Raw genomic sequence first — 23,729 nt, 5'->3', positions numbered from 1 at the left:
TAATACCCCTTTTCGTAACGGCGGTAATCGTAACCGTTAATTGGTATAAATTTTCGCACGCGGTTTTATTTACCTGGAAATACGTTTAATTCCTTTAGTATTTAATTGTTTCGATAACGTTATTAATTTTTAAAAAAATTTTCAAAAACGTAATACGTCGCGTTATAAAGAAAATTTGCAGGAAACGTGCCGAAATAATAACGTTTTCGCTCTTTTAATTACCGTTTTAACCCTTTCCCCCGCCGTTCCTATACGTTAACTCCGCCCCGCGCATTCCTTACGCCTTTTCGCCCTTATTATTACCACGCCCCGCCGACGTTTCGAAATTTTTTTTTCGCGTTACCCCGTCGCGTTTCGTTTTATTCGTGCCCCGATTCGGTATATATCTAATTTTTCGCGTCCCCGTACCCCTATTTCGTCGCGCCCTCGTATTTTTAATCGTAATATAGGTAAAAACCCGTTTTTTGGAAAATCCCGTCGTAAACCTTTTTTAATCGAAAATACTGCCCGACGTCGTACCGCCCTGTTGCGGAAAATTAACCAATTCGCCGAACAATAGGAATTCCCGGTTTTTAAAAATAACGCGGAAAATAATGGGATAAAAAAGGAGGACGTCGAAATAAAGGAAAAAAATAAAAAAAAGGGAAATTTGGATAGCGAATCGGAAGCGTATAATTCGGCTTTTAATTAATATTTTATCGCCGCGCAAAATTATCGTTTCGTTTTATATATATTAATTTAATTCGAGGGTTGGGTGGGTGGGATACGGTTACGTCGCCCCAAAAATGGGCGCGGGTTATATGGTCGTCGGTTATCCTCGTTGCATTTCGCCCCGGTAAGGGGTTTAATCCTGCGTGTTGTTTTTACCCTACGTTTAATTAAATTAATATTAACTTTAAATTTACCGCGTCGCTTTTTTTCCGGGGAATCGTCGACCTTTTAATTAATTATAGCAAATCCCTAATCCGGTTAAATATTTAATTATTAACGTCGTTTCGATATTGGGTTATTATTTGTTTAAACCGGCCCCCATTTTGCTTCGAATTCGTTTAATACCCGTATATTTTCCATTATTACCAAATCCTTCCACGTGGGTTTATCGTACCTTTTCCATTTTACCAAAATTTTGCGTTTACGTTTTTTCTTTATTGCGTTTTTCGCGGTTAAAATCTTTTCCACCACCCATTCCTCCGCGGTTTCGTTATTTAAATCGGATGGGATTAATAACGGGCCGGGTTTAATATCGGTACGAATTTGGGACGGTAATAAATCGTCCGCGGTTTTTTCGATTAATTTTACGTAAGAAATGGGGTGGATTTTTTTCGGGACGTTTAACGTAATTATTAATAATGTAAAAATCGCCACGACCGTATATTTATTCGTTACGAAATTAAATTTTTTATTCAGGCGATTAATTTTAACGTTCCGTAAATTGAAAAAAACTTTATCCCCTATTTTGAAACGGTCCGCCGGTTTCCGTATTTTATTCGCGTTTTTTTTTGGCGTTATTATATATAAACTATAACGGCGTAGGCCACGTTTATACCGTTTTTAAAATATTATAAAAACAAATTCGCGCGACCTTTGGGCGTGGAACCCGGTCGTCCGTTTACCTATATTACCGGGACCGCGTTTATTTCGTATCCTAATAATAACCTATTAGGATTAATTCCCGTAATTAACGAATTCCTATTATTTAACGTTAATTAAATAACCGGTAAATATCCGGGCCAATTTATTTAATTAAATATTTCGAAAACCTTTAAATAATACTGCATTTCCTAATTAATCCGTTCCGTACCCCCATCCGTTTTTAAATGGTAAAACGTTAATAATAATTGTAAAATTCCTATTTATCGGTATAATTCCGACTAAAAACCCTTTACCCAATCCGACCCCCGGTCCGATATAATCGCGTTAAGGAAACCCCTAAACCGCCACCAAATGGAAACGAATTTCGCGGCGCAAATTTCGGCTTTTATCGAATCCATCGCTTTTAATTGGATATATTTGGAAAATTTATTAATTATAACTATTATATAACGCGGCGCGTCCGCATTATTACCTGGGAAATCCGTTATAAAATCGATGGAAATTTGTTTCCAAAATTTATCCGGTATTGGTAAAGGTTATAACAGTTTTTGTTTGCGTTGTTTCGATGGTTTTATCCTGCGGTATATATCGCAATTGCGTACGAATCGTCGGATATATTCGGCTATCCCGTCCTAATAGTAATTTCGAACCAAAATCGTAAATATGTTATTTTTACCGCAATAACCAATTATTAGGGATTTGTAAATTCGTTATAAAATTACCGTAATTAAGGGTTCCCAATTGGGTAATTAAAAACGGTTTTTATATAATAACGTACCGGAAACGTTTATTAAATAATCCGTTATTTATATTATCGTTTCGGCCTCGGGTGGGAATCGTTTTATATTTTGTTAAACCGCGTTACGTTTACGGGCGTATATTGGGTTTTTTTCCATTATTTCGTTCCAAAATTCTGCTATATAAAGTTGCTGGAAAATAAATATTCCTTCCGGGACCGCCGGCGATATATTTTATAATAATATTTAAAAAATACCGATTATAGTTTTACTGGGTATTGGGCGTAATATTATCGTTCGTTTTTCCTCGCTAATTTCGTCCTGTTCCCGTTTCGATAACGCGTCGGGGATTATCGCGTATTTCCTTAATCGGTATTTTAAAACGTAATTAAATTTGGATAGGATTTCGGTTTACCGCATTTACCGTTCCGATACCACCCTCGGTTTCGTAAAATATTCGAACGTTTTATAATCCGTAAAAATAGTAAAAAAAAACGGATATTGCGTAATTCCGCCTCCCATATTTATAAACAATGGACGACCGCGAACAATTTTTTATTATAAATAATATAATTGCGTTGGGCCGTCGTCAATTTAACGGAATGGAATATTACCGGTTTTTATAATCCGTTTTTCCCCTTTTATACCAATACCCCCCCGATAATTACGCCGGAGCAATCCGTTTCTATTTTCGTTTCCGTTTCGTCGCTCCATTAAACCAATATTGGCGTTTGCAAAAATATTTGTTTAAATATTTTAAAAATAACGTCCTCCTCCGGTGTCCATTTAAACGGTATTCCTTTTTTAATAAATCGAAATAAAAGCGCCATTAAACCCGAATACCCGTTTATAAAATCCCGGTAAAAATTTGCGAATCCTAAAAAACCGCGCAATTTTCGTAACTTCGTCGGGGTTTCCCATTCCCGGATCGCGCGTAATTTTTCCGGATCAGTTTTTACGCCTATATTAGCGTATATAATAAACCCCAAATATTTAACGGAAATAACCGCGAACGCGCTTTTATCGAAATCCAAATTTAAACCCGTTTTTTTCAATTTTCCCAAAATATGGGTAATTTTCCGCCAATAATCCGTTTTAAAACCGGACGTATATATTAAAATATCGTCCAAATATATTAATATATAATCGTCCAATATATTCCCGAAAACGCCGTTAATATATCGCTGGAATATGGCCGGGGCGCCCGCTAATCCGAATAAATATATTAACCATTCGAATAATCCAAATTTTGTGCGAAAAACTGTAAAATATTTATCCTTTTCGGCCACGCGTAATTTATGGAAAACTGCGCGCACGTTTATTTTAATAAACCATTTTGCTCCGGATAAAAAGCGGAATATTTTTTTAATTAATAGTAGAAAATACCGGTCCTATATTATAATAACGTTTAATATTTTATAATCGACGTATAAACGCCATTTTCCAAAAATTTTCCGGATTATTAGGACCGGGGCTGCGGTTAACGACGCGTTTATTCGGATCCATCCTTTATCCATTATATCGATTATTTATCGCCGCAATTTTAATAATTAATCGCGCGGTATATAATATAACCGGCCTTATAATAACGGCGGGGATTTACCGTCGCTATCCTTTTAAATCCGGATATAATAATCCAATTCGCCTTTATACGGGGGTAAAACCGAAATTTTACCGTCGTTAAATAAATCCTCGAAACCTTTTAATTTTACGGGTAACGTCGCCGGGGGTTTTGCGTCGTTTTTATTTACCGCCGTTAAAATTAGGACCCGGGTTATATTTCGTAACGAAATAAAAACGAATTCCATTTATTCGTTCGTATTTTTTTTTGCTTTTCGGGCCGCGGTTAGGAACATATTACCTATAACCACCGTAAACTTCCCGTTTTTCGGACGCAGGGATAATTTTTGCACGAATAACCTTTTAACGGACCTTATTTTTAACCCTCCCTGGTTTGGGTTAAATACCATTTTCCGGTGGGTTATCCAAAAAAATCCCAGGAATAGGTCCTGCGTTAATCCCGGAATTATATAAAAGGATATCGGCGCGGATTAACCGTCGATATTTACGTCGCAATTACCTATTTCCCGTATATCGGTTCGTATTCGTCCCGTTACCGTGCCTAACCGGCGGATTTATGGTAAAAAAACCTTTATTATTCCCAATTTTTCGGTACAATTTTTGTTTATAACCGCGTAATATTCGCACCCTAAATCCATTTATATAATAATAAATTTCGTTAAATTAGTTAAAACCGGGATAAAAAATGGTCGTTTATCTATTATAATTTATATTTTTTTTAATTATTTTTTCCGATTTATATTTATTGGCGTATTATGGGGTGGTCCGGGCCCGTCGCGTCGGTTTTCCCTTAGGTTAAAATTGTGGCCCAAAATTAATTTTTTCCCTTTTTGGGGTCGTTTAACGTCGGACGTATAACCGGTGCGAATTAATAATTTTGGGCGTAATAGGAAGCGGACCCGTAACGGAGGCAGGCCCCCGTTTTACGGCGTCGCTGGAATTTTTAAACGAATATTTATAAAACTTTATTTTTCCTTTTATTTCCATTTAATCGGCGCCCTTTTCGTTTTTTACCAACGTTATAACGGTTTCGGCCAACTTTTATCGTTAATACGCCCGTTATTATTATATCCTCCGAACCTATTTATAAAAAATTTGGGAGGGGGGCGTTCCGTTTATGGCCGAAACGTTTATTTAAATCGATAATTTCCAAATTTTGGGCGATATAGCGGTATATAACGATAAATCCGTGGTAAAAATCGGAAACGATACCCCTTTTTACCGACGCCTTTTTTATCCGGTTAACGACCCGGAAACGCAAATAATTGGCCCGTATTTCGTTTAATTATTCGAAACCCCCGGCCGTAATAAGGAAACGTTCGAATTTGGTAAGGAAATATGCGAACGATTCGCCGTATCGTATTCGGAGTACCTCCAATTCGGCGAAGGTTTAGGCTTTTTTATAAAGGTCGTCGTACGTGCGTCCCAAATATTCGATAAAATTTTCGTGGTTATATTCCCTTCCCGTACCCTTTACTTCGTAAAAGGAACGGACGATATCCTATATTATAATAATAAGGTTAAATTATACGTATTCGAATTGGTCACGCTAATTTCCGACAAATTCCGCGTCGCGTATTAATTTATACGAAATGGCTTATTTCCAAATTGTAAACGCAGCCGGTGCGCCGTCGTATAATGGGGGATTACGTAAAAATTTCCTTTTAGGGCGTTGTTTTTGCGCGATCGCGCCTGCGTTTAAAAAATGTAATTGTATTTAAACGATGCGTTTTTTCAATATCGCGATATTCGCGACCAAGTTTTGGTAAAGGTCGTAAATTTCCCCTCCCGCGCCTGGCTTTGGGTTAACCATTATCGTATTTAAATTTAAGCGTTAATAAATATTATAAAATAAATTAACGGCTTTGAAACCGTTAAATATCCTTGTTGGTATTATTACTAACGCTGGGGGAAAAGGGAGGAAAAGGTGCATGTCCGGGTCGTGGTAATGTCCTTCCCCTTATATATTGTCCCTGACCCGCTTTTGTATCTTATCACGTGATACGTGCCTTAGGCACGAATCCATAACAACCACCAACGATAATTTGTCGCATTTCGCCGTTTATAACGGTATTATTAATAATATACCTAATATTGCGATATCGCCAATAATTATTTTATTAATATAAGGATAATTTGTGGTATTTTGCTGTTTATAGTGGGTATATATAAAATATTCGCATTATAATGGTAAAAAGAAATAGTGTACCTATAGCATGCAATTGAATATTCGTATAAATAAATAAATAAAAATTATAAAAATATATAGTAACTAGCGTTAGATTTATTGGAGTTTGTTAAGTATTTAAGTGCCGGCTGCGTCTTTATAACCACTGTATTTGAAAAGATATTAAAATATTAAGTAAAATTTGTACTTTTTCATTATATTTAATTTTTTTTGAATAATAGTATATAATATGAATTTTAATTTTAGTTACAGTATTGATAGCCTAGCAGACCTAATACTGCAAAGTGCATGCAATTATCAATTAAAACAAAAGTTTTATCAATATTTTTATATTAATTAGCATTTTGCTAAAAACCTGAATAATTTACGCAAATATTGGTAAAATCAAAAGAAGGTTTAATTTAGGCATTTGTTTATCAATTTATTAAAGTGTTTTATTGTACTTTTTTTTTATAAATTTTATTTAATTAAATAAAGCAATAAATATAGAAATAATACACATTCAGCATTTTTTTATATAAAAAAACAAAAAAGGCCGGTATTGTAAATCGGGTTTTACGTTGACGTTTGTTTATATATATTATCCACTTTTTCAAATTTTGGTTTTATTAATGTTAAAATTGGTAAAAATGTAAAAGCATTTCGATTGCAAAATATATATATAATTGGATATACTTTACCTATCCGCATATTTAACGGCTTATATGATTAGAGATATGGACAAAAATGTGATATTATACTGAGTATATATATACCACCCCCCACGTGCAAAAGCCACGAAATTTGGCTGCAAAACAAAAATAATATAAAATTAATTAAATAAAGCAAAAGAATTGATAAAATACACATTTAGCATTTCTTTTTATAAAACAGTTTTTAAAACCGAGAATATAAGTGAGACGGGATTTGGACGTTTGTTTATATACGTAATCGAATCTCTGAAGTTTTGGTTTAATTATCGTTAAAATTGGTAAAAAATATAAACGAGTTTCGATTGTAAATTATATACAAAAAAGTATATACTTTGCCTATCCGCCTATTTAACTGCTTATATAATCTAGTATATGCACCAAGATTTAGTATAACGATATATAAACATATACGACCTTCCACGTGCAAAAATTATAAAATTTGGTCAAAAACTAAAAATAATATTAAAAGAAATCGAAAAAACAGTACCGCCATGAACGGATTAAGGGCAGGTGGTATCGAATTCGGCCATTATAGCAAATAATAAAATAAATCGAATTGCTGCTAATAGTGGTATTAAACGCTATTTTTAACGATAATTTATTTTTTCAATATTATGCGTGGTTGTGGAATAATAAAGGAGTTTCGGCTAAAAAAAGGCCAAAAATACCGCCTTGAACGGCGAAAATCGACAAGTTGTCCTCAGACCTGAACCAGAGCGTTCTTTGGATGGACCCACAGGTACATTGCAAAGCCGCAATTGAGCCACGAAGTGGAGCGAAGTGGATCAATTGTGGAGCTCTGGGCTTCAGGGATGAGCCCTGAGACTAAAAAATACCGCCATACACGGCGAAAATCGACAAGTTGTCCTCAGACCTAAACCAGAGCGTTCTTTGGATGGACCCACAGGTACATTGCAAAACCGCAATTGAGCCACGAAGTGGAGCGAAGCGAACGAAGTGAATCAATTGTGGAGCTTTGGGCTTTAGGGATAAGCCCCGAGACTAGGTAATAACGACATATATCTCTGTATTCGGTTATATTCGGTATATTTTCTATCTACGCTTGGCTATAACACGTTATTATTTTCACCGCTAGGTAAAAACTTTGTGTGCGGTCCGTGCGCCGCTTTTAGTTATCCAACTATGGTCCGTGCACCGCAATTAGTCATCCAGTTCCGCCGGGTCGGATCTTCCGCCCCGGATCTCCCTATTCCTGCATCCGCGTTAGTGAGGCTATTCCAACAATTTATATTACCGCCCCTAAGAGTGGGTAAATACTGTAAGGATATGGATTATCGCCGCCATCGTCGCCGTCGCTTTAACTGTGACTGTGGCTGGGGCTAGGGCTGTCGATGTCGGTATGAGCATAATAGGCGAAATATTTGAAATTATCCGCATTTTTACGGCATTGCCACGGAGGAAGACTATGTTTATAAAAACAAATTATTATTTTCGAATACTTTAGCGGAAAACACCTTAAAATACTTACTTTTTTATTTCGGAGTCCCCATAAGCATAATTAAAGGTTTTTCCCACTATTATATTTAGATTTTGTATTAGTTATTTCGGTTATTGGGGCCGGGTAATTAAATTTAACCTCGCTCCTTGTTGGTGGGGTTCACTTACTATTTTCAAAATGTGAAAGAGTTTGCAAAAGAATGCTGGCGCTTAAATCGAGGTTTCCATTAAAAAAAGCAGGGCATACATGAATTCTTTCCATGTCAAGACGTACGAAAGTGCGGGTTTTTGCACCACACTTTTCTTCACCAAGTTTGCTGCATTTGATACGCATTCCTTGTCCATTAATATCGCATGCCTTTTTAATGTTAAAGTAAGCATTTTGGAGCTTTTCAATATGTTTTGGGTTATCGGTTTTGAAATATCTTTCCCGTAATTGTCCGTTAGATTGAACGGCGTGAAAAGCCTGTTCCGCAAACTTTTGACATCTAAGAAGTTCAGTTAATAACTGTAAAGTTATTACGTATACTGGGATTTATTGTTATACCTTAACATAGATTCTTTAATATATTTATATTGTTTATTAGTGCAATCCGCTGTAATAGGAGCTCGCTGGGTTTTGAACTGCACAATATCGCTGTCGCCGTGGATTGGGATATGGCTGTCGATGCCGGCATAAGCACGATAAGCGAAATATTCGAAATTATACGAGTTTGTAAGAGCTTTTTCCCGAGGAAGACTATATTTATAAAAATAAAAAAAGTTATAGCTTTCGAATATTATAAGGCGAAGCAGATAAAAATGCTTACTTTTTTGCTTTGGAGTCCGCAACAACACGATCTTTAGTCCACCCCACTATTGGAATTTAATTTTAAATCAGTTATTTCGGTTATTTAGGCTGGTCAATTAAATATGAATTCGTTCCTTGTTCGTGGGTTTCACTTACTGTTCTCGAAATGTGAAAAAGAGTATATAAGATTTCGGGCTCTTATATCGAGATTATCATCAAAAAAATCAGGGCATACAGTAACTATATGCTCATCAGGAAATACGAAAAGACTGCCACCTTGTGTGCACAAGTCTTCATCATCTTTGTTGCATTTAATAGGTATTTTTTGTCTTTTAATATCGCATGCGTTTTTAATATTGAGGAAAGCATTTTGGAGGTTATCCATATCGACTAGGTTATCGGTTTTGAAATATGCTTGCCGTAATTCTGGGTTAGATTTAACGGCTTGAGAAGCCAGTTCCGCAACATCTCGACATCTAAAGATTCCAGTTAATAACTGCAAAATTAATATATTTAGATTCATTATTATACCTTGACATAGATTCTGTAAGAATCTCAATTTGCGCATTATCGCAATCCTGTGCAATAAGACCTCCCTGGGCTGTGTACTGCAAAGAAGCTGTTGAGGCAGCTTCGGGTTTCTTCCCGGAAATTTTTCTTGTTAGTTTCAGTTATTTCCGCATTTATAATAGCGTTTGGGGAATTTGTTTTATTTTTCACCTCCAAATTAGTAAGCGCAGCAAATGCGGCGCAAACAAACTTTAGAATAATAAAATAACGCATGATTAAACTGGGGGAAAAACGTTAGCTGCATCAAGGTTAAAATAATTGGATTTTTAAAAGGTGTGATTTGGAATAAATTCCTTCGTTTAACAGCAGGAAATAATGGAATAAAAGCATTGGCTTTGGTTATTTACGCCTTGCTTTATACTTCTAACAGTTTCCAATTTTAAGTCTTGACAAGGGTAAAACTTTGTTCCTTTGTACAATTATCCAAGAATGCGCTTTGAAATATTTACCAACTGAAACCATGGTAATAATTTTGACAAAAATATGATAAGATATTTGCATATATGTCCCAGCGAGTAATTAAAGTAATAATAGCCCAAGCATAAAGTTACGAAAGGAAAGGGCGGTTATTTTTATCACAGTTGTAAAAACTGTGAGGAATTTAATTTTAAAATTTAATGCGACCCCCAACCGCCACCCATTTGTGACTACGACGCCTAAAATAGTAATACAAATAATGAAACCATAGTATATTTTGTTATGCTAATAAGCAAGGAAAAGTAACAAAATAATTATTTATATAATTGGCAAACAAACGTTGTCGGGAAATCTTTCCACGTTTGCTTAAAATATTTCAGCCCAGGTATAATGCTATGACAAGTAAATAAAAACACCTCTTTTCACGGTGCATATGTAGACGAAATCTAGTGTCAGGGCTCACCCCTGAAGCCAAGAGCTCCACAATTGAGCGTGGCTCAATTGCGGCTTTGCAATGTACCTGTGGGTCCATTTAAAGAACGCTTTAGTTTAGGTCTGAGTATAATTTGTCGATTTTCGCCGCTTATGGCGGTATTTTAGTTAATTCGGCGACCAACACTCCGTTATAAAACAATGAATAAAGATCATAAAAATAAACGGACTGCACGTTGGATATAGCATTTAATACCGTTATTAATAACGAGTTGATTTATATTTTTATACGTATTAACGGTAATATTGGGCAAATCCGATACCTCCCGCCCCTAGTCTGCTTATAGCGGCACTGGTTTTTGCGATTCTTTTTTTCGATCTTCGGTTTTGTTTTTTATTTATTTTATTTTTTAAACCAAATCTCAAAGCTTTTGCACATGATAGGTAGCATACGTATAAGTAACGATATACTTAGATTGAGAATATAGGCAGTATTTCAAAAGCCGTTCATCAAGCAGAGAGGCAAAGTGTATAAATTATAATATAAAACTTATAATCGAAACACTTTTATATTTTTACCAATTTCAAACATGAAAAAGCCAAAACTTCAAGGATTGGATTACGTAAATAAACAAACGTCCAATTTTGTGCGGTGGTTATATTGGTAATTTAGCGTATATAGTCCATACACAGTGCGAACGACGTATTAATACCCGCCATTAACGGCGAAAATCAACAAGTTGTCCTCAGACCCAAGCTAGAGCATTCTTTGCATGGACCCAGAGGTACACTGCAAAGCCGCAATTTAGCCACGAAGTGGATTAATTATGAAGCTCAGGGCTTCAGGGATAAGCCCTGGGACTACCCTGAAAGTAGCACACACTACCCTGTATGGAATCCTCGCCCTCGCGCTAGCCACCCGCCTGCCAACCGATTCGAGAAATGTTGCCCATCTTACCCTGCACCGCAACCCCCCGAAGCAACCCTCGCCCCCGGCGCCCTATCCCCTTCCTGCGCGCGCCCTGCAGAACCCGGCGCCTCTCCACGACCAAGTCGCAGTTTAGTATCGATACTTACCCTGCACCACCCTCTAACCATGGCCGAACCGGCCCTCCCAGTGCCGACCGCCATTAACCAGCAAAAATATATATATACAATAATAACAACCAACTCCCCCCGAACACTCCCCCTTTCCTTGGGGGTAGAAAGCCTGGGAAATCTAGGCGAAGGAGGGCTTACCCTCAGCAGATCGTAATGATAAAGCTACTTTATTGCTTACAGGACCCTTTCGCACAACTAAATCGTTTGCAAAGGATTTAACCCCGCGCGTGTTAAAATTACAATACGCGAATTAGCACTGGGCGCTTCGATGCCAGGTTATTCATGCTGTCGAGTGTCGACGGGTGTTCCGGGCCCAGCACCTTTTCCCTAAGTGCCAATGTTGCCCGATGCATTTGCTCTACCTCCTCGTATTTCCCAAACACATAAAATACCTGTGCAATATTATGTTGGAATAATCCTAACTTTTCCTTTTCTGTGCAATCACCGCGGAATTCTAACACCGCTTATGCATGCGGCAAATAAGAAGTCCATAAACCTCGGTTTTCATGAATTGGCCATGGAAACCTCGCCGAAAGCTGATACACTACCTTTGTAATTTGCCGACTTTGCTGTCCCTTGGTTCGAACCCAGTTGCGCATCGCAAAACGCATAAGGCGGTGGATGTCGAATCGATCCGTCGTGTCACGATCCGTCATGTCACGATTTAATATAAACGCGTACCCTTCAGAATGCTAAGGGCTTTGTATTTTCGCAAATCATCTTTTCTCAAATCAAGCTTTTCAGCATTGTGAAGCATTAATACCGGGATGTCCTCTTCTGCGTAATATGCGATAGTTTGGAGGTAGGATGCTGCGAGCGGTGCGTCGCGCACAATTTGCTCGAAAAATATAAGCCAAATTGTAGCTACCGCGTTGGCCGTGTTTCCGTAACGGTAGTACGTTCTGTTCCTCGAAATCTTCGCTCAGCATACCAATTAAACTTTAATCGCTTGCTTTGCAAACCTCGACGTACTTAGCCACCATTACAAATCTGTTCCGCGCCATAAAGGCCGAAACCTGTCTAATCGCAAGCGGTAAATGGACGAGGTGTTTTAGCAGTTTGTTTATCCATTTGCTTTCGCCTATTTGGCTTGGTTGGAGGTTCTGGTGCAACAGCTTAACGGATTCCGCGTCCTTCAGTTAACCCAGTTCGAACGCACCCTTCCGAGGTTAAAAACTCGCCGTTACTTGGTTATTCCGGGTCGTAAACAGGATAGAGCTTTTGCGGTTAAAAGGCAGGTGGACCATTAGTTGGCCGTCCGTTAAAAGTTGTCGATCGTCGGCGTTGTCAATGATAAAAAGCCACGGCCCTGCATTGTCGAAACTGAGAGCAGCTTTTATAAGCGCTTTGACGCCGGCGTCGTCGTCCTCTATCCCTCGTATTTCCAAAACTCGGCCGATCCCCCGGTAAACGTTTTCAAACATCGTTATATCCACAACCGGGACCCAAAAGATGGAGCAGTCGGGGTGTGCGTCGCGCATACGATAGGCGGTTTCAATGGCGATTTGCGTCTTTTTAATCCCGCCAAAACCGTGGATAACTGCTTTAACAAGCATTTGGGTGTGCTATAGGAGGCAACCTTTCCAAAAATTGATATAGGATTTCTTCTTTGCCCACGAAGTGTTCGTTCCTGCTAAAATTTACGAGGAAATGTGATTTTCGTTTTTTTTAACGGCAGTATTTGTTAGTTTTTCGAGCTAAAATCAAAATATTCTTCTTTTATTTATTAATTAAAAGCAAATTCACCGTCGATAACTAAACTGCGAACGCTATTTGGCGCGAATTTGGTGAATAATTCCCGAGCAAATATGGCAACATTCCCCGTTGCATACGATCGCCAGGTGTCGTCCTTATGCGAATCGGCGTAGTTAGAAATGCCGCGGATTACTAGTCTCAGTGCTTAAACTAGACCCCCCTGCTTCGCAGTGGGGACCGAACGCTCCACGTACCTTTTAGCCACATGGCTTTTCGACCAATTGCGTTGGCCGAAAAGATCGCGCTCGTTTTAATCTGAGGACAATTTGTAGCATTTCGCCGTTTATAGCGGGTATATACATTATGTTAGAAACAGACCTTATAAACGCCCTGCGACCGCACGTTAAATGCAATTAGTTGCATTTTTTATACGCGCAACCAATTGACCAGCGGTATAATTAACACATTGATTTGAAATACAATAGTAAAAACAAAACAGTATAACCATAGTATGCAATTGAATATTCGAATAAAATATTAAATGAAGATTATAGAAATTTAAACTAACCTGCATTGGATGAATTGGAGCTTGGTAGTTCTGTCGTTCAAGGCGACGTCCTTCAATCTAATTTATTTGGAAAGATATTTAAGTATTTAGTAGAATTTATATTTTGTTATTATATCTAATTATTGTTTTGAATAGTGCTCTATAATACTGGCTTAAAATTAAATGATGATATTTATCATTCAACGGATTTAAGACTGCAAAGTGCATGCAGTTATCGTTTAAGACAAAGCTTTGATTGATACTTTTATATTATTTATTAATTTGTCGAAAAACTGAATAATCTACGCAAATAATGCTAAAATGAAGACGAATTCGGGTACAATCATTCTGTTATTGGTTTATATATAACGGTTATTCAAGTTCATTTTCATATATTGTATTTAATTAAACAAAGCAAAAAATAAAAGAATAGCACAAATTTATATTTCCTTTTATAAAAACATAATAGAGGCGGGTATTACGAATCTGGTTTTACGTTGACATTTATTAACATATTTAATTTAGTCCCTGAAATCTTGTTTCATTATTGCCAAAATTGGTAAAAATATAAAAGCGACTCGATTGTAAATTATGGATAAAATTAGATACATCTTACCTATCCGCTTATGTAATGGTTGATATAGCTCGAAATACATACCAGATTGCGATATAATATAATTTATATATATGTTACCCCCCACGTGCACAATGTACAGAATTTGGCTGCAAAGCAAAGCAGTATAAAATTAATTAAATAAAGCAAAAAATAGATAAAAAATACATGTTTAGCATTTTTTTATATAAGAGATTTTTTTAAGGCAATATTACAAATCGGATCTAGCATGGACGTTTGTTTATATACGTAATCCATTTCCTGTTATTTTGGATTTATTATGGTTAGAATTGGTTAAAATACAAACGAGTTTCGATTATAAATTATATATAAAGATGTCTATATTTTACCTATCCGCTTATTCAACGGTTTACATGGTCCGGGTTTTAAACCAAAATTTGATTTTACAATATATTCATTTATATATACACTTATATACGACCCTCCACGTGCAAAAATTATGGAATTTGATTGAAAATTAAAAATAATCTTAAAAAAATTCGAAAATCGAAAAGAAAATCGAAAAAACAGTACCGCCATGAACGGTTTAAGGGCAGGTTGTATCCAATTCGGCCGTTATACCAGATAAAAAAATAAATCAAATCGCTGCTAATAGCGGTACTAAGCGCTATCTTCAACGAGATTTTCTTATTTTAATATTTTGCGTAATTATGGAATAACAAAGGAGTGTCGCTCGCAAAAAATGCCAAAAATACCGCCATAAACGGCGAAAATCGACAAGTTGTCCTCAGACCTGAACCAGAGCGTTCTTTGGATGGACCCACAGGTACATTGAAAAGCAGCAATTGATCCACTTCGTGGATTAATTGTGGAGCTCTTGGCTTCAGGGTTTGAGCCCTGAGACTAGGTCTGAGGACAACTTGTCGATTGTCGCCGTTCATGGCGGTATTTTTGGCCTTTTTTCGACCGACACTGCCTTATTATTCCACAACCACGCAAAATATTAAAAAAAGAAAATATCGTTGAAGATAGCGTTTAATACCGCTATTAGCAACGATTTGATAATTTTTTATCTGTTATAACGGCCGACTTGGATCCCATCTGCCCTTAATCCGTTCATGGCGGTACTGTTTTTTTCGATAATTTGTAAATTTTCGATTTCTTTTTATATTATTTTTGTTTTTGAACCAAATTCTATAACTTTTGCATGTGGAGGGTCCTGTACGTATGTATACGGCTATAATAGGGCTTGGTGTATATACCTCATTAAATCAGCAGTTAAATAAGCGGATAGGCGAAGTATATATATTTTTGTGTATAATTTACAATTGAAACGCCTTTGTATTTTTTACCAATTTTGACGATAATAAAACCAACGTTTCAGGGATTGTATCATGCAAGTAAACAGACGTCCACGAGAGAAACAATCCTTTATACCGGTCTGTATTATCATTTTATATCAAGAAACGCTAAGTGTGTGTTATTTATCTATTTTCTACTCTATTCAATCAATTTAATATTATTTTGTTTTTGCAACCAAATCTCAGGGGTCTTGCACGTGGAGGGTGTTATACCAATATATAAGATAATTTTACAATCTGGCGTATATAGCTAGTTATATAAGCCGTTGAATAAGCGCATTGGTAAAGTATATATAATTTGTATACAATTTACAATTGAAGCGCTTTTATATTTTTACCAATTTCAACAATAATAAGACCAAACCTTCGGGGACTGGAGTACACACATAAACAAGCGCCCACGTCAAGTCCAATTTATAAGACCGGCTTTTATTAATTTTTTATACTAAAAATGCTGAATTCGCGTCATTTCTCTTTTTTTGCTCTATTTAATTCAATAAAATTTGGAAAATAATGTTAAACAAGATTTTTTTACAGATCTATAATAAAATTGATATGCTGAGGCCTTTTCTAGTTTCACCAATATTTGCGTAAATGATTTAGTTTTTACATAAATTATTAATTAATTTAAAAATATTATCAAAACTTTTATTTTAAACGATATTTGCATACACGTTGTAGTTTTGAGTCCGCTAAACTGTGACTATTATAATCCAATCTTAGTTTAACTTTATATAGTATTATTCAAAATAATAATTCAATACAGTAAAGAATTACAAGTTTTACTAAATATTTGAATTTTTTCCAAATAAATTCGTTATAGAAGCGCGGCTTCCAGTAAAAGCACTACCAAATTCCAATTAATTCAACGCAGGTTACGCTATACTTTTACTAATTGTATTTAATTTTATATTCGAATATTTAATTGTATATTCTGGTTACACTATTTTCTTTGCTACTACAATGCGTATACAGTGTATATACCCGCTATAAATGGCGGAATGCGACAAATTATCGCTAACGGTACCGCCATGAACGGCGAAATGCGACAAGTTGTCCTCAGACGAGAACGAGCGCGATCTTTTCGGCCAACAAAATTGGCCGAAAAGCCATGTGGCTGAAAGGTACATGGAGCGCTCGGTCCCCACTGCGAAGCAGGGGAGTCTAGTCTAAGCACTGAGACTAGTTAAATTTGGGTAAGCTACAATTAATTGCGTCCTTGTCTTAGCATTTTCTAAATATCCATCTCGTCCATAAATCCGGGCTGGTTAAGTAATGCACATTGGACATGCTGCCAAGTTTGCAACGCGAAATTCTTTCCTAACCTGGCAAACACGCTAATGGTAACCGCTATGAAAATTCGCACGTTAATACGTGGGTCGGTGCGCAATGCAGTTAAATAACGCCGCCTAAAGTTACATTTTCAGTCAGCTATTACAATGAAAGGCTTGGGTAAAGCGGACAAAATTCAAAATGCCACGGCCCCGTGCGAAATGGACACCGCCCTGAAACCAACTTGAAATTCCTCGGGGGCTTGGGGGAGGAAACTATTTAAACGCTATAAATAGAGTGACTAAAATATCATACCGGCGATGTGACTTTACCCCGAAGCAAAAATAACACTAGCACAATTTGTTGGAAAATAGAAAAGTTAAATTGAAAAAAATCAAACCCGACTTAAGATTTGGGGTATGATTTTCAAGTTTTACAAAAAAGTTAGAATCACCCTTTTACTACGTTTTCTTTACTTGGCCACCAATATACCATATATTTTATATTTATAACAAACTCGGTTCGTTTCAAAATCCCCACCCAAAAGGATATGTCAGACAAAAGGTTTCAAAACTAATCCCTATGGTTTATCATAGTACGCCTTAGCGATTGCAAAACAAAATATAAAATAGACAATGTTGGCATTGTTTTAGCATAAAATCCGTTTAGATTCGCAACATTCTACTCAATCCATATCGACTGGCAACAAACATTTTATTCACATTATCCCCACGAGCTGGCAACGTTTTACTCGTATTTCAAACAAATTTCTACGCCTTTTTCCTTTTCAAACATGAAATGCTTTTCTTTTTCCGTTTTGGCGTTTAGCGCTCACGTTATCACCGTTTATACGGTTAGCACGGTAAGTTATTTCGACTACCGATAAGATTTTCTCTATTACTACCCGTTTCTAATGTACGCCGTTATAGCCAATTTGCGTCTGCACCGGTAAACCGGAAAATAATTTGACCAGAATCCACGCAACTACAAAAGCCTGCTGCGGTTCCACCACCTTTGTCGGAATTGGTGCAATACGAGGAAATTTCAACATTACAGAAAATTTCTGTGACTTCTCTTGGAATTCCGCTATCGCTAAAGTTAAGGTATAAATATATATATATCGTTAAAATAACACGATTGGAGCTACTCCATTATATTCGGGTTATAAACCAAACAAAAGCTAACCTACTTCCAGCCTGCGGATGCTACGACAGGGTTCAGGGCATGTTGCAATGTGACTCGAAATTTCGACGGAATATGCCGTGTTAAAGGTATTTAAGGGACTGAAAACCAACGGGAAAGATACAGCTGGTTAGGATGACCTTAAGACTTGCCTGTACCTATGCCACACTTTTTGGTCTTTTACCGGGTGGAAATCCCCTGNNTCGCTAAAAAGTTTGGCCAAGCTCGTCTTCTGATGTATCAAAATATTAGCACGAAAAATAAGCCAACAAGCCGATAAATCTCATGTAAAATTTACTTTAAATCCAAACCCACTTGCTTATCACGTCTTTTTAACCGATGGGATTCATGTTACGGACGGTAGGAGACTTGCTCTGCGCTCTAACAAGGCAAAAACATGGTTTAACAGCATTATATTCGTATCCCGCGTTAATCAATGGCGACCCGGTATATTTATCCTGTGAGGAGGTTACGAGATAAAATAAGCTTAATCTTAAACGCGGGGAAAGGTGGATCACGTATAAGGCTGATGGAACGTTGAAATGGCAGATAACCGTCTGCTAGCGGGTAATAGAGATAATATATTGTTGTTGCACAATCGATTCGTTGAATCGTTGAATCGATGAAAGTTATGAAGTGATAAATCTAAGGCTAAGTTGTGAATTACGTGTTCGAATCCGTAGGTGCAGATCTTCGATCCGGATGTCCGGAATGCGGGGTCACGTCACATGATTTGGCCTTATTCATGTGACTGACCTGCCGACCTATTGAGCCTAAAGGCCCATTGAGCCTAACGGCCTATTGTGTTTATGCATGCACAGAAAATCTGCGACTACAACGGGATTCGAACCCACGCACTTCAACGTATATATGATATAGATTATGGTACGTGCATTATATCACTAAGCTAGATTAAATATGACGTTTGTTTTGTTGTTGAAACTATGAACAAAGACGTGATATATAAAGCTTTGTGTGTATAATAAACGCGTATACGTTATATTTGTTATTTCTTTATTTATTCGATGCAGGGTGACTAATAAAATTAGCCCGTGCTAGCCGTTATAAGATAATGCAGGGTAGCTAATATAATTAACCCTGCGCTAGCCATGTTCAATATCCTTCCAAAAATATAATAATACCTTTAAGGAATAGTCCCTTTCCGTTAAAACCTTTTCTAGCCTTGCTGTCCAACTACGAAACGGTACAATTTCCAGCTTTTGCGCCTGCTCACTTTCCTGGATCCACTAAAGCATCCGAGTCCAGCTTGGTATCCTGTGCGTATTTTATGTATGGTAGACTTTTATATCCACGTCTATTGCCGTTGAAATTACAGTATCCGGTACAATAATGTCCAATATAGCTTCGGTAGCTTGGTCGACAAGAAACCAATTCAGCACTTCGTTTTACAAATTAGGAAGGCAGCCGGTCAGGTTACCGGTGGATAGCATTAACGGCCATGTTTCGCTTATATTCCAAACGCTTTATTTATTACCGCAAAGCTGGCCGACCCTCATGATGCCAACGTAGCCAAACGTTCCATGTACCGCGGCATATATTTTTTCTGCGACCCATCTGGACTGCGCGTAACTTAGTGGTGCTGCATAGCGCGTGGCGGAAGATGGTTCCTCCGGAATAATAATGTGGGGCGACTGGATTACGGATACCGTGGAGCTAATAAAGCAAAATCGTGCGGCGTTGGCGGTAGCAATTACTATTAGATTTTGCATGGTTGCTAGCTGGTTTTCGAAAGACGTTAGACGCAGATTAAAATTGATAGGCCAGGCTGCGTATATATACAGCGTTGCCTTTTGGGCTATGCACTGTCGACAAAGGGATAAAAGCCCAAGATTTTGATGTGTTAGGTCGCACGGCACGCTGATTAACGTCGGGTACCCCTTGATGGCCACCCCCCCTGTTGGCCACCCAAAAATAACAACACTTTTATTATCCTCCAACTTCTATTATAAATATCTCGACAAATTTTTCACTTTTGGACTTATATTTTTCTAATCTCAATTTCCAATTTCCAATGAAGCAATATACCGAAAATCAGCTTACTTCCGCCATTAAAGACGTTAATAATGGCGAATCAATTGCAAAAGCCTCCCGAAAATGGGGTCTACCTAGAAGTACACTTCGTCACCGTCTTTAAAGTTCTTAACCTTATAAACAGGCACAAGACCCTTTTGAAGAGTTTTTTACTAAAGAGGAAAAGCATTTAACTGATTGGGTACTTGCCCAAACAGCTTTGGGGCTTCCACCAACGCACCAAAAATTACGCTTTTTTGCAGAACAAATTCTTCAAGCTGCCGGTGAAACACAAAACCTTGGAAAACGTTGGATAACCCGTTTTTTTGGCTCGTTATCCAATCGTTAAGACCCAAAGGCCCCGTCGAATAGAAAATGCCCGAGTTAATGGGGCTACTGCGGAAATAATTAAATTTTGGTGGCTTTATATTACTAACCCCAATATTAACGGTATTAAAGCGGAAAATCGGTGGAATATGGACGAGACCCGTATAATGGAAGGTGAAAGATCTAACGGCCTAATATTAGGCCTTCACGGAATCCGGCCGTTACAGTGAAAAAGACCCGGAACGCGGGGTTAGACGACTATAATCGAATTAAGGCATTCCAAAACCCCCCCGCGGGGGCCCGTGGCAGCCCAAATCGGTGGGGCGGCCAACCCGTGGGTGGGTTGAATTTTTTGTGGGGGGGCCCGGCCCGGCCCAAAACCGTACACGGGTTTTCTTGGCAACCCGCGGGCCCCCGTGGGAGAACCCGTAAAATTACAAATTTTCCTAATTTATACTTATGATTTTTTTTCGAATTATAGGTAAAAATCACAATTACAAATAAAATATAATTTACGATTAAAAATAAAATATAATATATATTGACGATTACAAATAAACCATAGCATAAAATGACGATAATAAATAAAATATAATATAAAATAACGATTATAAATAAACGATAACATAAAATCACGATAATAAATCATATATAATATAAAATCACGATAATACATCAAATATAATATAAAATCACGATTATAAATCAAATATTATATAAATTTACGATTGCAAATAAAATATAAAAAGGAAAATAAATATATTAAACCTTTATTTTATAATTGGGAGTTTTTCGAATTACGCCCATATACGATATTAGCCCGTACCCGTTTCACTGCCCTAAATGGGGTTTCTATTGACAGTTTGTTAGGTTGAAACCCTTTTTAACTAAAAACGGGTAATGGGGGCATGCGGTTAATATTTCCCCGGATTGGGGTATTAGCGACCGTTACCTGAATAGGATTATCGTTATCCGAATCTGAATTTTCGCTTAATTCCCCTAAATTGTACACGAACCCAACAAATTCCTTAAAACGGTCGTTTTTAGCTTTTTCGTCTTCCGGGGATATAAATTCTTTATATACGATAGAAGTTTTAATACCGACTAAAAAAAATGATTTTTCTTTAATCGAGGCGTAAACAACAGCACGGTCCCAAACTACCGATAAGGTTAACGAAAGTTGGTTAAAGGCAATCGAATTACCTAACCATGACCATAACCGCTCAATAAAAGTGGAAGTAGCAGGAATAGCTAGAATATCGCGGGCGATTTGGGCAAATTCCGGGAATTTGGTTTCATGGGTAGCCCACCAATTGAAAATGTTATTATCGTTTTCCATAACTGCGGTAAATAATCGAGGATTAATATATATATATACTAATATAACCATCCGTGTAACCATCCATAATTTGAAAATAACGAACCTTAAGTAAGGAATATTTTGATTTTTGACCGGATATTTTTTTCAACAGAACGATCGATGGAATATGGGCTGGTTGTTGGACTTAAATTTTGGCTGGGAACATGTTTGCGTTTTTTTGGATTCGGTTTCCGCCATAAAGTAAACAAAATTGGATCCGTTCCCGGGTGAATTGATTTTGTTTTGGGGTGGAAATTTGGATTTCGCCTTTGCGAATATAATTCGGCCAAACGATTAATGCCTCGGCTAATTAAATTTTCCATTTTTTGGTTGGTATGCTCTGCGTAATATCGGAGCCTGTTTTCTCTAGAATCCGTCCGCGTAGGTGGGATTAAAATAGCCGCCACAAGGTACATTTTTTCAATTTTTTGACGTTAAATTAGGTCGATATATTTGTCCAGTTTTGCTCGTGCAGTACGAACTGCGCTTTTCAAATTGGTATATTATCCCGTTTGTGGATATTTTTGGGCTTTTCCCTGAAATTTTCGTTCGAAATTGGTAAAAACAATTCCAATAGCTCCCAACCCAGATAAAACGTACGCAATTGTTTCCATTTTATTGGCGCCAAAAACATTGGTAAAAGCCGCGATAACTTTAGTCGTTGCCAAAAAACATTCAAAAATCGTCCAACCTTTTGCAGATATTCGAAGTTTGGATAAAATCGAATTCGCCCGGTCATCCTGGCCCTTTATTGATATAGGGTATTGTTCAATAAATAATTCGATGGTTTTGCGCAGTTGAAGCGCACGCGCAATAGCCGAAATGGTTGCACTCCATTTCGTTTGTATATTTTTAATTAAAAGACGGGGCCCTTTAACGCCAGATTCGCCAGTAGTTTGTTGCAAATTGCAAAAGAATTCGGTACGTTTGGGGCTTTAGTGCAGTAAAGCCGCCAAATAACGTAATTAATAAAAAAATAATATGTTAAATAGTTATATTTTAAAATTTTTAATAAAGTTAAACACTTACTTGGGCGATAATATACTCTGGGGATATATCCCATATTTCAAATTCCTCCAAATTATTAATCGCCAAATGTTCCTTATCGTTGGAATTAACCAAAAATGCGCGAAAATCTGTTTTGGGAATATAAAAATCTTAATATATGGCCCTTTTTACTAATTGTAAAACGTGAATTATATAAGGGATTTGTGAAATGTTTGATTGCATTTGTGGTTGGGGAATATTTTTTCGAATTTCCGCAACAACGTCCCCGGTGCGGAAATTGGAAGCATTATCAGTTATAATAACCAATATTTTGCTTTCCAATTTGTGTTTAAAAATAGTTTGAGCGGTAGGTTTTACCAGTTTTTCCCTCGTTTTGCTGGCGTTAGTCGCAATAAAATCCAAAACAATATACCGACGTACCCAATTATTGTCGATATAAACGGCCATAATACCCCAAAAAACGTGTTTTAAACCGGGGCTTGTCCATCCGTCCACGACCAAAAAAAATTTGCCTCTTTTGGGGATATTTATTAAATTTTGGGCAATAATATCTTCGGACATATTTTTGCATTTTCTGGCGAGGGTTTGTGGCGATGGAACCCTCCATCGATCGTCTCGGGCTTGTACAAACATTTTAAACTCCGAATTTTGTACAATATTGAATCCTTTTCGCAATGAAATGCAAAATCGGACGTATAATTCCTCGACCTCGTCTTTCGTATATCTGTGGATCTTTTTCGTCTAAAAAATGTAATTACATATTAATTTTTGCAAATATATAAATAATAATATAAAATAATTCTATGGATGGTT

At 37.1% G+C, this 23,729-nt stretch overlaps 2 protein-coding genes across 2 annotated transcripts; both read right to left on the bottom strand.

The window, feature by feature from the left end:
• Positions 1–11,795: 11,795 nt before the first annotated feature.
• On the bottom strand, positions 11,796–12,215 carry PpBr36_10659 (uncharacterized protein; the record flags this gene model as incomplete). Its single annotated transcript, XM_029897769.1, has 2 exons — positions 11,796–12,022; positions 12,056–12,215. 2 exons carry the CDS (start codon positions 12,213–12,215, stop codon positions 11,796–11,798), a joined length of 387 nt encoding a protein of 128 aa, XP_029744037.1.
• An 8-nt stretch (positions 12,216–12,223) lies between these two features.
• On the bottom strand, positions 12,224–13,124 carry PpBr36_10658 (uncharacterized protein; the record flags this gene model as incomplete). Its single annotated transcript, XM_029897768.1, has 3 exons — positions 12,224–12,461; positions 12,532–12,692; positions 12,747–13,124. Coding segments are annotated over 3 exons (777 nt in total), but the record flags the coding sequence as incomplete, so codon positions are not given.
• Positions 13,125–23,729: the final 10,605 nt, after the last annotated feature.

Source organism: Pyricularia pennisetigena (assembly GCF_004337985.1).
Source record: "Pyricularia pennisetigena strain Br36 chromosome Unknown Pyricularia_pennisetigena_Br36_Scf_10, whole genome shotgun sequence".
Taxonomy (NCBI): Eukaryota; Fungi; Ascomycota; class Sordariomycetes; order Magnaporthales; family Pyriculariaceae; genus Pyricularia; species Pyricularia pennisetigena.
This window is presented reverse-complemented; position numbering and strand designations above follow the sequence as displayed.